At 35.3% G+C, this 15,771-nt stretch overlaps 2 protein-coding genes across 2 annotated transcripts in view; one reads left to right on the top strand and one right to left on the bottom strand.

The window, feature by feature from the left end:
* LOC119511807 (complement factor H-like) overlaps positions 1-15,771 on the bottom strand; it is a 237,720-nt gene that overhangs the window by 182,318 nt on the left and 39,631 nt on the right.
* LOC119527569 (complement factor H-related protein 2-like) lies at positions 874-15,768 on the top strand (the record flags this gene model as incomplete). The annotated part of the gene is given in 5 exon segments (XM_037827727.1): positions 874-1,655; positions 6,135-6,329; positions 7,103-7,279; positions 15,035-15,217; positions 15,683-15,768. Coding segments are annotated over 5 exon segments (699 nt in total), but the record flags the coding sequence as incomplete, so codon positions are not given.

The raw sequence follows: 15,771 nt of genomic DNA on the forward strand, positions 1-15,771 counted from the left end.
ACATTCATTATTAAGGCATGCTTGTACTTTCTGAAACTGTACCTTTACTGGACCCATTCTGAGAAGCTGTCTCTACCTGACTGTAACTGGTTTATCCCAGTGTGCTAAATTGCAATTCTGCAGGGTGTGTTCCATTTACTCAGAAAGCACTAGGAGTCAATTGTTTCTATCTTCTGGAAAATTCTTTCTGGGAAAGGGGTTGTTCCAAGCAATGCCCAATGCAGGAAGCCATTTTATTTCACTTGGAACAGGACTTTCAAGATGCAAAAATTATTATTTTACTACTCCATGCAATGTTAAGAATTTTGCAATCATATCTTTTTCCTTTTCCCCTCACAAAATTTCTGCTGTATTGTATTTACTTTCTTCAGTATGTAGCAATATCTTTTTGTTACCTTTTTAAACTCTCTGTTGTGTCTTAGCAAGTTAAAGAAAGGAAAAATATACATCTATATTCATCCACATTTTACCATTTTCAGAGACCTTCATTCTTTTGTGGAGATCTAAATTTCCAGCTGGTATCAGTGCTCTTTCTTGGAAGTTCTTTTAGCATCACTGTAGTGTAGGTGTGATGCCACAGATTCTCTGTGCTTACGTTTACATGAAGTGTGTTTATTTCCCCTGTGTTTCTGAAGAATAATTTTGCTAGACACAGAATTCCCTTATCACATTTTTTTACATTTTAAAGATCCTTTTTTATAGTTGTTTAGCTCCATTTTTTTTTTAAGAGAACTCTGATAATAGGAATTAACATTGTCTCCAGTGTATTGTGTATGTTCTTTCTCCTTTCTCCCTACCAGGATGCTTTTAAAATATTCTCTTTATCTTTTGTTTTCAGCAGTTTTATTATTCTATGCCTAATTGTGATTTTATTTGTATTTATCCTCCTTGGTAATAGATGGGTGAGTATAGTCTGTTGAAGGGAGGGGAAGTTTGACTGATAGTACTCTGAAAAAAGGGAAGTCATTGCATGTGTCAGAATAAATTCTGCCCTAAATAAAATATGTCTTAAAGCAGCTTAGTTAAGGAATGTTTAAATGCCAACATGTGCTGGTTCCCTTGTCCTAGCTAGGATGATCTAACATGAGTTAGGGAAAAAATCAGTTTGCTTTCCCAAGCTCATAAAAATATGTGTTTGCTGGGGTCCACATATACTATTGTTTTCAGAGACTCCTAAGTAATGAAGATAGATTAAGGAGAGTAAAGGAAAAAAGAAATCTTAGTGACATGATCTAAAAGTTATTCACATAAGATTCATCTGGCAGGTAACAACCTCACCTATTTTCAAGAAATGTTTTCTTTTAATATTAATACTTTATATTATCTTGGAGTGAAGCAGTTCCTGTTCCCACAGAAAGTTGTACAGGCATAGCTGGTGGTGAATTAAGAAATTCTTATGAAACCACTGACGGGAATTATTTACAAATTATGCAAGACTCTTTGAACTTTGATATTTAGTTAATGATATCAAGTAACTAGCTTCCTTTAATGCACTAAAATTCAGAGCCACATTTGAGAACTGCCACTGAAGCAGATTCCAAACCCAAAACTTCGAAACTGGAGTATATGTATTTATATACCTTCAGGAATATCTAACATGCTGTTCCTCATCTATGTCATCCTCACCTTGCGGGTTTCCTTTGCTGAAGGACAAGGTAAGTTGAAATCAGTTCTGAGCACTAAGATTCCGTTGTAAATGGAGCTTTATGTCACACCTGCTTTCATGTGTTTATGGTTTTGGATGAATGAACTGGTAAGAATGTTCTGTTTTGTGAGATCATAATAAAGTCTATCTCTAAGGGAAAATTATCATATTCACCTAAGAGAAGTACAAAATAAATTATGTTTTCTCCTTTTTCTGAGCTTCAAAGTATGAAAAGCCACTAATACTGGCTATGAAGACATGTGAATGCACTCATAAAAACTTCAAAAGAAAAGATAGATTTCTACCCAAGAATGTTCCAAGGATTCTCATTTGCAAAACAACGAAATTTGAGGGAGTGTGGATATCTTCCTATTATTCATTGTGGTGATAGTTTCACAGGTTCCTATGAAAAACTGAGAAAATTGTATATTTTAAACTGTTGCAGTTTAGTATATATCAATTATACATAAATAAAGCTGCTTAAACTCTTTAATAGCAATGTCAATTAAATATTCAACAATATTAGCAGCATGTAAATGGAAATACCTATTCTATAAAAATTAGAATATGTATTTAGTTTTTAGGGTATTTCTAATAAATTTTGATGTATTTCTCTGAGTTTGCTGGCACATGAAAGGATTTCTTAAATCACTTCCATTTTTAAAAATATAAATTTTTCATTATGTTATTATTTTAAAAGTTGGTCTTTCTCTTTAAAACCCCATCCTCTCAATTCCAAATTATTGTAAATGAAACCTCTGGTGAGTTTTAGGATATCTCTTTCAATACCATGTATATATAGAATACATATCACTGCCCTGTGTTCTTAATTTGCAGGAGGAATTCATTTTAAAAACTTGTTGCCTGTTGAATTTAGTGTATTTTTTAGATATATTTGGGAAATTCCCTTCGTTATCAACAGTAACCATCAATTCACTTCACTAGCAACAACAGCAAACTTCTGTCCAGTCCTAAATGTCTCAGCAAAAAGCACCCTGGAACTTCAATTCACATATATTCATCAGCTATTAACTGAACTGCTACCTGTACCTTTTAAATCAAGGTTAATATATATAAAACTACAAATTAAACAAAGTTAAAAAAAAAAAAAGTCCTGCGTTATGTTGAGCTTAGTTAGCCAGAAACAAAAGGACAAGTACTATATGGTCTCACTAATATGAACTAATATTAATGAGCAAATTTTGAGAGTTAAAGCTGAGAACACAGGATATCAAGAGGTAGAAAAAGGGTAGAGATCAGGCATTTGATGCTGAAGGAGTATAGAATGTTCAACAGGATTAATAATATAGATCCTGAAGTGGATAGCACAATATTGTGTAATGGTAGCACAATATTGTAAGTACGCTGACCAAAGATGTCTGTGAGTAAAGTTGAAAGAGGAAGGGTAGGGGCATGTGTGATAACAGAAGTAAAGATAGAAGATAAAGACTGGGACTGTATAACTTAGTGAAAACTAGAGTGACCAATGATGGAGACTAAATGTACAAACATAAAAATGTTTTTACATGTGGGAGAACAAATGAATGTCAACCTTGTGAGGTGTTGAAAAAGAGATGGTATTGGGGGGAAAATATTATCAGTGCAGCTGGAGTCTATGCTTAACAGCAACATTGTAATAGATTCCCATTAAATGTAGCAAAGGCAATATACCAAAGCTAAATATCTATGAGAGGGGGATACAAGGGAGGGGTATGGGATTCTTGGTACTGGTGATGTTGTCTGACCTATTTGTTGTATTTTATTTTATTTTATTTTTTTATCCTTTTTATTGTATATATATGTATGTATATGTGTATATATATATATATATATATATATATATATATATTTGAGTAATGAATGTGTTCAAGTGCTTATTTGATGATGAATACACAACTACATGATTATACTGTTAACAATTGATTGTGCACCATGGGTGATTGTGTGGTATGTGAATATACCTCTATAAAATTGCAGGGAAAAAAATAAACAGAGGGATACAAGTGCAGGGGAAAACATGGAGAGAGGAATGTACCTATCCACTGCTGGTAGGGAAGTAGAATGGTGTAGCCTATCTGGAGGACAGCATGGTGGTTCCACAAGAAGCTAAGTACGTAGGTGCCATAAGGTCCTGCAACCTCATTATTGGGTATACGCTGGGAAGAACTGAGAGCAGGGACTCGAATGGCCATTTGCATGCTGTTGTTTATGGCAGCAGTATTAATGATTGCAATGAATGGAGGTGTCCTAAGGGTACATCAACTGATGAACAGAATGGTGAACTGGTGTACACATACAATAGAAAATTGAGCAACTGCAAGAAGGAATGATGTTATAAGTCATGCAACTAGTTGAATGGATTTTGAGGACAGCATTTTGAGTGAAGTATGCCAGAAATGAAAACAGAAACATTATAATGCTTCACCTAACATGGACTAAGTATAATGTGCAAACCCTGAGAATTCTTACAGTGCAGATTATCAGGGAGAGGCTTAATGTAAAGAGTCCTACATCATAAGCTTTTAAAACAGTCACATCTCCCCCTGAGTTGTAATGGTTATCCTTAAATTCTGAGATGCTGAACTCTTTGTGTATAACCTGGTCTGTCTCTGAAACTTTGGTTATCTGTGTGGCACCTGAAACTCAGAGCTAGAGCTTGGCAGCTATGAATATCAGTATTACCTCATATAGCAACTGTTAAAAAAGCTGAAAAAGAGTTCAGACTCAAATTGTAGGGGTCAGGGACAATGCTAACTGATATTTACTTGGTGCAGGATCTATATTTTCTGTAGCACACTAAAGAAACTAGTATAGTCAGCTTGTTTGAACACGATTAAGTACATGAAGTTTTGAATGGGAAGTGAGATCTGGTGGGTTTGTATATGTTGGGGCAAAATCCCAATACATAGCAAAGTGATTTGAGCAGAAAACAAAAGTTTATTTGCAAGGGGCCACTTAGGAACTGGGGAAAAATGCAGAAGTATTGGACTTCCCCCCCTGAGTCATTACTGATATTCTCATAAACATTGAGGACTTTCAATTTAGTAGGCCAAGCCCTCAGTCTGGGGACTTTTCCCTTAATGAGGCTTTTTACTGCAAGGGAGAGGCTAAGCCTACTTACAATTGTGCCTAAGAGTCTCCCCCAGAGAACCTCTTTGTTGCTCATATGTGGCCTCTTTCTCTAAGCCCACTTGGCAGGTAAACTCACTGCCCTCCCCCCTATATGGGGCATGACTCCCAGAGGTATAAATACCCTGGCAATGTGTACTGGGGATGGGCCTGGACCCACCTTCGTGGGACTGAGAAAGTCTTCCCGACCAAAAGAGGGAAGAGAGATGAAATAAAATAAGGTTTCAGTGGCTGAGAGACTTCAAATGTAATTGAGAGGTCCCTCTGAAGGGTATTCTTATGTACTATACAGTTTTATACTTTTCAGTTTTTAGTATGTTGGAATGGCTAGTGGGAAATGCCTGAAGCTGCTGAACTGCAGCCCTGTGGCCTTGATTCTGAAGATTATTGTTTAACTATATAGCTTACGTGGTGTGATGGTGTGATTGTGAAAACCTTATGGCTCACACTCCCTTTATCCAGTGTATGGACAGATGAATAGAAAAATGGGGACAAAAATTAAATGAAAACAGGGTGGGATGAAGGGAATGGAATGTTTTAGGTGATCTTTTTTTACTTTTATTTTTATTTATTTATATTTATTTTTAGAGTAAGGGAGATGTTCAAAAATCAATTCTGGTGGTGAATGAACATCTCTATTTTGATATTGTAAGCAACTGGTTGTACACTGTGGATGTTGTAGGGTATGTGACTGTATCTCAACAAAACTGTATTTTAAAAAGTCCTAATTTGTGGTAATGTTTTCAGCTTAGAAGAATATCAAGCAGCTTTCTCAAAGTCACAGTAAAAAGGAATGATGGTATTTATTCATTTTTTGAAAAGGTTAATTGTAATCACAAATTATTTTCTTTTTTTCCACACACCTATATATCTACATATATATTCCTGATGAATTTCATTAGAACTCATTAATTATGTCTTGATCATATTTTTATCGTTCTCACTGATTTTTTTTAATGAATATTTTTATTTCAATTCCTCTTCACGGAAAATGTGAAGGGCTAAGGGAGGGAGAGATACAGGAAGTGAATGGAGAGCTGAAATAAGTCCTCTCTTGATCTATTTCCTAGACCAAGGAGGTCCACTGCATAGAAATATTTTGATTTTCTTTCTTAGTATTTATATTTCTCTGCATTATTTTAATTTTAGAAATATTTCTAAGGAATTTATACATCATGTGACTCCAAAAATGACCTCCTCAAATACCTTTGTATTCCTTCAGAATTTCTTAGTCCCCAAATTCCTAATACAAGTGGAATAATTAAACTAGAATCAGTAATAATTGCATTAATGTGACTAAAAAAATAATGTGCAATCATTCATTAAATTTGGATATTATTGGTTTTTTTTTCCCTCCAAGAGAGAACTTGTGATTTTCCAGAAATAAAACATGGAAATCTATATGATGAAAACAGATATAAACCAACCTTCCCAGTTGCTATGGGATCCTATTTCTACTACACCTGTGATCATAGCTTTGTGTCTCCTTCACAAACCCTCTGGACTCGAATAACCTGAACTGAACAAGGCTGGGCTCCAACACCCAAGTGTCGCAGTGAGTAAATGCAAGTGCCGTTGTCATTTTATCTGGAGGAATCATTCAGTGAGTGGAAAGGCATGCACCAGAAAGAATCAGAGAATCCTAACACAATCGTGGGGCAGGGACTGGGTGAACTAGCAATGATGATATCTGTCATTCTACTTTTGTAAGGAGCTGTTTACTAAAATTTCATCAAAAAAAAAAAGATACCAACTTTTGTGGATTATCTAAATATTTAATTTCATACTAATTGTCAACTGTTTCAGTTTATACACTCATGGACAACTGTATGAGCAGTTTTCCTTAAGACTTTATGCATAATTTGTGATTTGAAATACACTATTTTTTGAATATTCAAGGTGCATTATCTTTCCATTTCCCATTAAGCATATCTTTGTTCCTTAATAGTATATGTGTATTACTCTTTAAATGTGTTCAGAGAGTAGGAAGAGAAGCAAAGAAGAGAGAATTCTGGCAGACAAAAACAGAGAAAGGTAGACTAGGATATAAAAATGATCTTCCTTCTCTGGAAAGCAATTTATCAGAATGACATTAGAAATAATATATATATATACACACATAAACACACACACACACATGCACACAAGTGTGTGCACATAAAGACATACGAACAAAATAAAGATTAATGGCATAAAATGTTAATTTTTCTTTTTTAACATGCTAGTTCTTAAGAAACTAATTTTTACACTTGATTTCTGTATTGAAGATTGCAAATCAGTACCCTCTTTCATTCTGAGTTTTATGTTGGTCTTATTTTGGGCCTTTAGGGCAGTGCTTTTTCCCTTCTGTGGAAAATGGTCATTCTGGTTCTTCAGGACAAATACACCTGGAAGGTGACATCATACAAATTGTCTGTGATACAGGCTTCAACCTTCCAAATAATCGGAGAAACATCTCATGTCAAGAGGGTGGCTGGTCCACCCCTCCCCGATGCAGCCGTATCTGTAAGTAAACTATTGTTCTCAAGATCCCAAGATGTTTTCTGATTTTATAAAGAAATAACACTATTCAATGTAGGCACTACTGCTTTTTTTCTAATGTCCTCTATTTGCCTATGGTTCCAATTGTGTCTATGTATTTATGCAAATCTTTGGATAACCTCTTTTAAAATCAATTTTTCTACTTCATAAATTAAATAAAATCAAAGACACACTGAAAACTTTGAAAAATAATTTTATGTCCAATTAACACTAATGTTTGCAATGAAATTATTTAAGATAATTTGACACTAAATAAGGATAAATTAAATTTTATATAAAGTGACAATAAAAATATTACTTCTGCAATAAGATATGGCTACACAGATATATGACCCTTAACTTTATTGGCAAATGTTATTTTCATATAATATATTGACTTTCACAAAAAATTATTGATAATTTCAAATTGTAGAAATTTGTATTGCTGAAATTTGAGTTTTTTATTATTTAGAATACATAAATCTCTTCCCTCAGATACAATATTAAAAATAGAAATGTGTTGAAGCTGAACTCAAGTGGATTTTCCCATTCATTTATATGGAGACAAAATATTTGTGAAATTGAATAAGGAATTTGGGATTCTAAGGAGTAATGTCCTTTTAGCACAGACAAAGCCTGAGGGTCCAATGGCTCATTTAGACCTCCACATCTTTCCTCACTAGTGATGAAACTGGTTACCATTGATTCTTCTAAGACATTCTTATTGTGTGCCTTTTATAGGTTAAGCACTTATATGGGTGCTGGAGATAGAGAAGTATACGAAGCAGTGTCTCTTTATTCACAGATATGATGTCAACTGGGAGCATAAAAAATAAAAATGCATAGAATAGTAAAGATAAAAGACAATTAAAATTATGAATGATGCACATGAGAGTGGATAAATCATATGTGAGAAAGAAATGATGGGGTGGGCATATTCCATTAAAGCTGGCTTTGGTAGTCCTCACAGTTGTTGAATTTAAGGTTGAGATCTGAAGTGAAGGAATCAGATATATGAAATGGGCTTGAGGCATTAAAGGACTCCTGTCATTGAAAAAACAAAATGAAGCTGAAGGTCACTGTAGCTCGTTATGAGTATGGAATTAATTTATTTAGACACAATAAGCCATGATAAATATTTTGAATTTTACTCCAAGTACAATGAAAAACCACTTGCAAATTTTAAGCAGACAAATGATGCAAAATGAAATAGTTTACTCCTATTTTTATCAATTTCGTTGCTCTTCCTTCCTTCTAGAAATTGAATCCTTCTTCAGTTATCTTTTCCTTAGTATTTGAAAAAATTACTTTAGTTATTCTTTAAATGTAGGTCTGCAAGAGACTAACTCTCTCAGTTTTTTCTATGGCTGAGGATATCTTTATTTTCCCTATGTTCCTAAAGTATACTTTCACTGAATTTGAATTTAGTGTTGACACCTATTTTACTGCAACACTTCGAAAATATTGAGCCACTTCCTTCTGACCTCCGTGTTGAGATGAGAAACCCACTCTCATTTGAATACTTATCTCCTTAAAGCATATTTTTTTCTAACTGCTTTCAAGATGTTTTTCTTTTTCTTTAGTTTTGAGCACTTTGATTATGACTTTCTCACTATGAACTTGTTTGGAAATCTCCTCTTTGGAATTCACTCAGTTTCATGACAAGGCAGATTTATGCCTTAGGCCCATTTTGGAAAATTTTCAGACATCAGCTTTTAGTTGTATCGAGCAGGAGAAATAGGCAGAAATGTTTCAGCCACATCTTGTCCAGAAGAGGACAACAACAAATCCTTTTTTATTTTATACAAATTGTAATCTTCAAAATTTTCCAAGAACTGATGTTTCTTTTGTAATAAAAATGAAAATCAATAAAAATATCTAGAGACACAAAGACATCATAGTTGGTTGTATAAAACAATATTTGCTTATTTATCTTAGCTATACTATTGTTGAACATTGATTCATACACACACAAAAAGACTCCAAGCTGTAATATTGGAATATTACAAAGAAAATGTATTTATAAATACTTTGTGTATATTTTAATTTGGAGTGAAATGAAGGGCTAAGAAATGGTGTAACTTACCTTATTTCTATAGTGAAACATTTCTATTTTTAACTCACAATCTTGATACATATTGTGTTGTATTTTTATTTGCCTCAAAATAACCTGTAAGTTGATTTACTCTCAAAAAAGTAATATTTTTTAGATTCTACAGGAAAATGTGAACCCCCTCTGGCTATTGACAATGGAGATTTAACCTCATTTCCACAAGCATAATACGGTCCAGGAATCGCAGTAGAGTATCAATGCCAGGCCTACTATGTACTTAAGGGTGGAGCACATGTGATATGTAGCAATAGAGAGTGGTCAGAACCACCAAAATGCTTCGGTGTTTTAGAAAAATTAGGTAATAGGCATCCTGGAAAATGCGAGCAATAAGAATAAACTTTGACTCTTTATCATTGAGTTTTCACAGAATAACAACCAACCAATCTGCTGAGTGCTTGACTGCCAAATAGTCATATGTAGGGAAACAAAGTATGTAGGGAAACAAAGATTGGAAAATTATTATTCAGACACAGTGGAGATTTTTTACAGGCAAGACACTTAATGTGATAATTCATGTTATGAATCTTTGACAATGACATCAAATTACCACTCATTAAGCATATCTTATTTTTACATCATTTATATTTTCACATTCAAAAAATTTGTTAGGAGCAGGGCAAGATGGTGGCATGGAGAGGTGTGTAATTTAATTAGTCCTCTAGAGCAACTACTAAACAGCCAGGAACAACTAGTAAACACTCTGGAAAAAAATGTTGGGGGATATCCATGACTGGACACACATCATACAACAGCCCAGAATGGGTATAACAGCTGAGATCACAGCATAAGAACTGTAAGTAAAGCTCCCCAAACTGCAGAGCTGATGCCCTTTCCCCACTGGCACTGCAGGCCGAGTTGCAAAACTTCACTGTAGGAGAAAGAAGCAGTCCCTGCCAGAGCAAGGAAATGTAGCTCAACCAGGCTCCAATTGCAGTTTTAATTTAACAGATTTGGACTACTGAATACAAGCTGCAAGCACAGATAAAACCAGAGCAAGCAGGAAAGTACCCTGAGGTCACTCCCAGCAGAGAGGAGGTGGGGCTGATGGGAAAAAAAAATGTGTAAAAAAATGAAAACAGAGGCTTTGAGAGATGGCTGAGTTCAGAAAACCAGCAAACAGGTGTGTCCCAAGTAAAGGGCACAGAGAACTGGGTACAAACTCCAGTCAACTGGTGAAACTGGGCGGCTGGAGACTGGCTCTGAAAAGGGGCTTTCTCTCTTTTTCTTTCTCTTTTTTCCTCTCATTCTAAGCAGCTCATTAGAGAAAGCCTCAGGCATTTTCAATTGTCAGCACTGACCAAGGCAAAGGTGGGGTTAACAGAGTTCAGAGAGACAAAGGAGGAATTTCATTATAATAGACAACTCCCTAAAGGGTGTATCTTCCTTAAGAAAAAGGGGGTGGTACCCAGCTCAAGTGGCTGCCCTCTCAGAGAATTCAGACCCCAGAACAGAAAAAACTTAAACTTGGCTTCTGGCACCCTTGGCCCCCTGCCAGGAGAGGGCTCCCTGAGAATTAAAGGCACCACACCTCGTTACACCAATGGGGAGCTGAGGGCTGACAAGTGCCACCTGCTGGGCAGGATAGGAAAAACACAGAGTCTAGAAGCCTCACAGGAAAGTCTAACAATCTGCTGCGTTTCATCCTCAGGGAAACACGATACTGATTACACCTTCTTCCCGAGACCTGGGCCCATCTGGTCTGGGAAAATCTGGTTGGGGTGATCAAGAAAATAGATGCCTAGACAACAAAAATTTATGATTTGTATTAGGGCAAACAAAGATATGGCCTTGTCAAAGGAACAAACTTACACTTCAACTGACATACAGGAATTGAAACTAAATATTAAAAAATAAAACAACTCCTAAGTCAATCAAAAAATCGAATCAATGAGTTGTGGGAAAATATGGCAAAACAGATGAGGTATATAAAGAAGACATTGGGCAAACATAAGGAAGAACTCAAGGTTTGGAAAAAAACAATTGGCAGAACTTATAGGAATGAAAGGCAAAATACAAGAGATGAAAAACACAATGGAGACTTACAACAGCAGATTTGAAGAGCCAGAAGAAATGATTCATGAACTGGAGGACAGGACCTCTGAAATACTACAAACAAAAGAACAGATAGGGAAAAGAATGGAAAAATATGAGAGTTTCTTAGGGAATTTAATGACAACTTGAAGCAAAAGAATGTATATGTCATGGGTGTCACAGACAGAGAAGAGAAGGGAAAATGGGCAGAAATTATAATGGAGGAAACAATCACTGAAAATTTCCCATCTGTTATGAAAGACAAAAAATTACAGATCCAAGAAGCACAGCATACCCCAGACAGAATAGATCTGAATAGCCCTACACCAAGACACTTAATAATCAGTTTATTAAATGTCAAAGCCAAAGAGAGAATCCTGAAAGCAGGAAGTAAAAAGTGATCCATCATATACAAGAGATGCTCAATAAAACTATATCTGGATTTCACAGTAGAAACCATGGAGGCAAGAAGGCAATGGTATGATATATTTAAGATGCTGCAAAAGAAAAACTGCCAACCAAGAATTCTATATCTGGCAAAACTGTATCTCAAAAATGAGAGAGAATTTAAAATATTCTCAGACAAATGGACACTGAGAGAAAGTGTGGACAAGATGCCTGCTCTACAGGAAATAATAGGAGGACTACAGACAGATAGGAAAAGACAAGAGGAAGAGGTTTGGTGCACAATAATGTAAGTACACTGATCAAAGATGACTGTGGGTGTGGTTGAAAGAGGAAGGTTAGGGGCATGTACAACACCATAAGGAAAAATAGAAGATAAAGACTGGGACTGTATAACTTAGTGAAACCTAGAGTGGTCAATGATTGTGATTAAATATACAAATATGTTTTTATATGAAGGAGAATAAATGATTGTCAACTTTGCAAGGTGTTCAAAATGGGGTGGTATGGGGAAAAATACAATCAGTGCAATCTAGAGTCTATAGTCAACAGTAACATTGTAATATGCTTGCATTAATTGTAACAAAGGGAATATACCAAAGCTAAATGTTTATAAGAGGGGAGATGAGGTAGGGGTATGGGATTCTTGGCATTGGTGTTGTTGTCTGATTTTTTAATTGTGTTTAATTTTAATTTTATTTTTTCTTTTGTTGCTTTTTTAGTTGTCTTTTTTCTGTCTTTTTTTTTTCTTTTTACTTTTTCTTCCTCTCCCTCTTTCTTTGTGGAAGAAATGGCAATGTCCTTATATGAATAGTGGTGGTGGATGTGTAACTATGTGATTATGGGGAACCATTGATTGTTTACTTAGGATGGAATGTATGGTGTGTGAATAAAACCATCTTAAAAATAAACAGAGGAATTCAAGTGGTGGAGAAAATCTGGAGAAATGGATGTACATATTCACCATTGGTGGGGAAGTAGAATGGTGCAGCCCAGCTCTAGGGCAGTGTGCTGGTGCCACAGGAAGTTAAGCATGGGGTTGCCATATGGTCCTGCAACTTGGTTATTGGGTATATACTTGGAAGAACTGAAAAGAGGTACATGAATGGACATTTGCACAGTGGGGTTTATGGTGTCAGTATTCATGATTTGCAGTGGATGGAGGTGACCTAAGATTACATTGACTGAAGAATGGAATGGCAAACTGTGGTGTATACATACAATGGAATATTCAGCTGCTCCAAGAAGGAGTGAAGTTGTGAGGTGAATGGACATTGAGGACAATATGTTGAGTGAAATAAATCAAAAATGAAAAGGAAAACATTATAATGCCTCACTATTATGGACTTAATATAATGTGAAAACTGAGAATTCAGTCTGAGAGCATAGGTTATTAGGGGGAAGGCTTATTGTAAAGGTTCCTAGATTGTAAGCTCTTACAGCAGTTATATCCATTCCTGAGTTGTTGTGGTTAGTTCTAAAGTCTGATACGCTGAGCTTTTATGTATAAACAGGTCAGTCCCTGGAACTTTGGGTGTCTGTGTGACACCTGAGACTCAGAGCCAGAGTCTGTGCTATGAATGTCAGCATTACCCCAGAGAGCAAATAATAAAGAGTCTGAAAAAGAGATCAGACTTTAATTAAAGATATGAATGAAATGGACATGGTTAGGACTAAGGTAAATCAGACTAAAGGGTAAAGGATGATATTGACAGTGTTTTTAAAAACTTCACTTTCTGTGTGTGACCAAAAGAAGAGATGTTTATGTACAAAATCTATATTTTTTGTAACACGCTATATAATTTAACTTGTATGGTCAGTTTACTCAAACAACATAATTACATGAAATGTTGAATAGGGAGTGAAATATGGTTGATTAATACAGGTTAGTGTGAAGCCCCAATACATTCCAGAGTAATTTGGGCAAAGAATAAAAATGTGTTTGCAAAGCCCCCCTGAGGGACTGGGAGAAAATGTGGAAACATTAAATTTCCCCACCTGGGGAATTAATGATATTCTCACAAGCATTGGGACTACCAATTTAGGAGGCTGAACCCTCCTAAATCTTGGGGCTTGCCCAGAAGTTTGTTACTGCAAAGGAGAGGCTAAGCCTATTTACAATTTTGCTAAAGAGTCACCCCTACAGAACCTCTTTTGTTGCTCAAATGTGGCCTCTCTCTGCAGGTAAACTCTGCCAAACTCTGCAGGTAAACTCACTACCTTTCCCGCTATGTGAGACATAACTCTCAGGGGTATAAATTTCCCTGGCAACATGGGACATGATTCACAGGTATGAGCTTGGCCCTGGCATTATGGGATTGAGAAAGCCTTCTTGGACCAAAAGGAATGAAATAATACAAAAGAAAGTTTCAGTGGCTGAAAGATTTCTAATGGAGTCAAGAGGTCATTCTGGAGATTATTCTTATGTGCTATATAGATATTCATTTTTAACTTTTAGTGTATTGGAATAGCTAGAAGGAAATACCTGAAACTGCTGAACTGCAGCCCAGTAGCCTTTATTTTGAAGATGATTATATAACTATATAGCTTACACCATGTGACCCTGTGATTGTAACAACTTTGTGGCTCCCACTCCCTTTATACAGTGTACAGACAGATGAACAGAAAAATGAGGACAAAAAATAAATGAATAATAGGGAGGGATGGGGGTATGGGAAATTTTTGGTGCTCTTTTTTTACTTTAGCATTTATTCTTATTATTTTTTGTGTGTGGTAATGAAAATGTTCAAAAATGGATTGTGGTGATGAATGCACAATCCTGTAATGGTACTGTGAACAATTGATTGTACACCATGGATGACTGTATGGTATGAGAATATATCTCTGTAAAATTGAATTTAAAAAAAACTGTTAAAATTTTCAAGCTTTGCTTATTTATCTTAGCTATGCTATACTCGAACATTGATTCACACACACTCAGAAAAGAAACCCAAGATATAATATTGGAATTTTACAAAGAAAACATATTTATAAAGACTTTGTGTGTGTTTTGATTTGTGGTGAAAGGAAGGGCTGAGAAATGGTGTAACTCTTACTATATTTGATAACAACCTATAGTGAAACATTTCTATTGTTAGATCACACAGTCTTGATATGTTTTGTGCTGTGTTTTTATTTGCCTCAATATAAGTTGTAAGTTGATTTCAGTCTCAAAAAATAATATTTTTTAGATTCTAAAGGAAAATGTGGGCCCCCTCCGGCTATTGACAATGGAGATATAACCTCATTTCCACGAGGGGAATATGCTCCAGGATCAGCAGTGGAGTATCAATGCCAGGCCTACTATGTACTTCAGGGTGATGCACATGTGACATGTAGAAATGGAGAGTGGTCAGAGCCACCAAAATGCTTAGGTAAGTGGGATCCTGGAAAATGAGAGTAATGAGAATCAGCATTGACTGTTTATGATTGAATTTTTATGGAATAACAAGCAACCAATCTGCTGAGTGCTTGAAACCAAATATTAATATGTGTGGAAACAAATATTGGGAAATTATCATTCAAACACAGTGGTAATAGAAAGTTTTTTAAGACACTTAATGTAATAATTCACATTATTAATGTAATAATTAATGTAATAATTCACATTATGAATTAATAACATAAAATGATCTCCCATTAAGAACAGCTTATTTTTAAATCACTTAAATTTTCACTTTTTAAAAATCTACATTATATTTTTCATAGAGATGGGTTAGCAAATGTTTTGAGAAAAAATTCCTGAAGCAGTATCTAAGATTCTATTGAAAAACCTAGACTTCTATGGAAAGAAAGTTTCTGCTAATTAATGTTTTATGTTTATTTTCTTCTACTTGCAGGGACATGCGTAATATCACCAGATATCATGAATGAACATAACATAGAGTTAAAATGGTCATCTAAGCAAAAACTGTATTCCAGAACGATG

Source organism: Choloepus didactylus, chromosome 2, assembly GCF_015220235.1.
Source record: "Choloepus didactylus isolate mChoDid1 chromosome 2, mChoDid1.pri, whole genome shotgun sequence".
NCBI classification, from domain to species: Eukaryota; Metazoa; Chordata; class Mammalia; order Pilosa; family Megalonychidae; genus Choloepus; species Choloepus didactylus.